Source organism: Colobus angolensis, unplaced genomic scaffold (assembly GCF_000951035.1).
Source record: "Colobus angolensis palliatus isolate OR3802 unplaced genomic scaffold, Cang.pa_1.0 Scaffold500, whole genome shotgun sequence".
NCBI classification, from domain to species: Eukaryota; Metazoa; Chordata; class Mammalia; order Primates; family Cercopithecidae; genus Colobus; species Colobus angolensis.
In genome coordinates, this window is record NW_012118489.1 from 291178 (window position 1) to 292690 (window position 1513).

At 51.4% G+C, this 1513-nt stretch overlaps 1 protein-coding gene across 1 annotated transcript in view; it reads right to left on the bottom strand.

The window, feature by feature from the left end:
- Positions 1-936: 936 nt before the first annotated feature.
- Positions 937-1513, bottom strand: part of LOC105524687 — a 7586-nt gene continuing 7009 nt past the window's right edge. Inside the window, exon 5 of the mRNA XM_011960048.1 lies at positions 937-1036. Coding sequence (XP_011815438.1) covers positions 937-1036 — 100 coding nt within the window. The remainder of the gene's footprint in view (positions 1037-1513) is intronic.

A 1513-nucleotide genomic window follows, 5' to 3' on the forward strand; every position in this document is an offset into this window, starting at 1 on the left:
AAAAAAAAAAAGAAAAAAAGAAAGTGATGTTTATTTTCCACCAACTTTATTTCCATGTTGCTTAAGAACCCATGCAAGGGCCGGGCACAGTGGCTCACGCCTATAATCCCAGCACTTTGGGAGGCCAAGGTGGGTGGATCACCTGAGGTCAGGAGTTCGAGACCAGCCTGGCCAACATGGTGAAACCCCCCTCTCTACTAAAAATACAAAAATCAGTCGGGTGTGCTGGCACACGCCTGTAATCCCAGCTACTCAGGAGGCTGAGGCAGGAGAATCGGCTTAAACCTGGTAGGCAGAGGTTACAGTGAGCCAAGATTGCGGCACTGCACTCCAGCCTGGGCGACAGAGTGAGACTCCATCACAAAAAAAAAAAGAGCTCTTGCAAGAACAGCTTAAGACCATTCAGTGGTTGCTCCTACCCATCCAGTGGCCTTAGCAGTAGGAGCTGCAGACCAGTCTTCCATGGCAGGCTGAGTGCTCCAGTCTTTAGTAGGGAACTGCTGGACAGTCACAGAGGGCACGTGCACATCTTCAGACCAGTCTGCAACCTCAGGATGAGTAGCAGTGAACTCAGGAGCTGGAGCAGTCTATTCACTCTGAAATTCCTCCTTGTCACAGCCTTTTCAGCAGCAGCCTGCTGTTCTTTTTCAATCTCTTCAGGATCTCTGTAGAAGTAGAGATCGGGCATGACCTCCCACGGGTGTTCACAGGAAATGGTGCCACGCATGCACAGAACTTCCTGAGCCAGCATCCACCACGTCAGACCCACCGAGTGAGCTCCCTTGTTGTTGCTTGGGATGGCAATGTCCACATGGCGCAGAGGAGAATCCGTGTGACACAGAGCAAGGTAGGTAGGTTAACATAAGATGCCTCTATGAGACACTGCCGATCAGCCCTGGGGTGAATAAACATAAGCCGTGGCTCCTGGAAGGCTGCCTAGATCTGGTTAGTGAAGGTTCCAGGAGTGAAGCGGCCAGCAATTGGAGTGGCTCCAGTGGCAGCAGCAAACTTCAGCACGGCCCTCTGGCCAGTATTCCTGGAGGACGTGACGCTGACATCAGCGGGGTTTTCAGTGGCAACAATGCCATGAGCTGCCAGAAGCAGCTTCTCCCAGGTCCTCTTCAGAGTTAGGATGTAGGTGACATCACTTTCCCTTTTATACATGTACTGTTCCATCTGTAAGTCAAGATTGGTGCCACCTAAGTGGGTTCCTGCTGCAAGGAAATTAAGGACATCTTCCTCCTTCATTTGCAGGAGTGACATCAAGGGCTCCGGATGTTGTGAAACTTTCTCTTTAAGTTACAACAGGAATCCGGAACAACGCCAGATGTACCCCTCTGTGGGTAGCGTGGAAAGCTTTTCTTTATTTGTTTTGAGACGAAGTCTTGCTCTGTCGTCCAGGCTGGAGTACCGTGGCACAATCTCGGCTCACTGCAGCCTCCACCTCCTGGGTTCAAGCAATTCTCCTGCCTCAGCCTCCCGAGTAGCTGGGATTACAGGCATGTGCCACCAC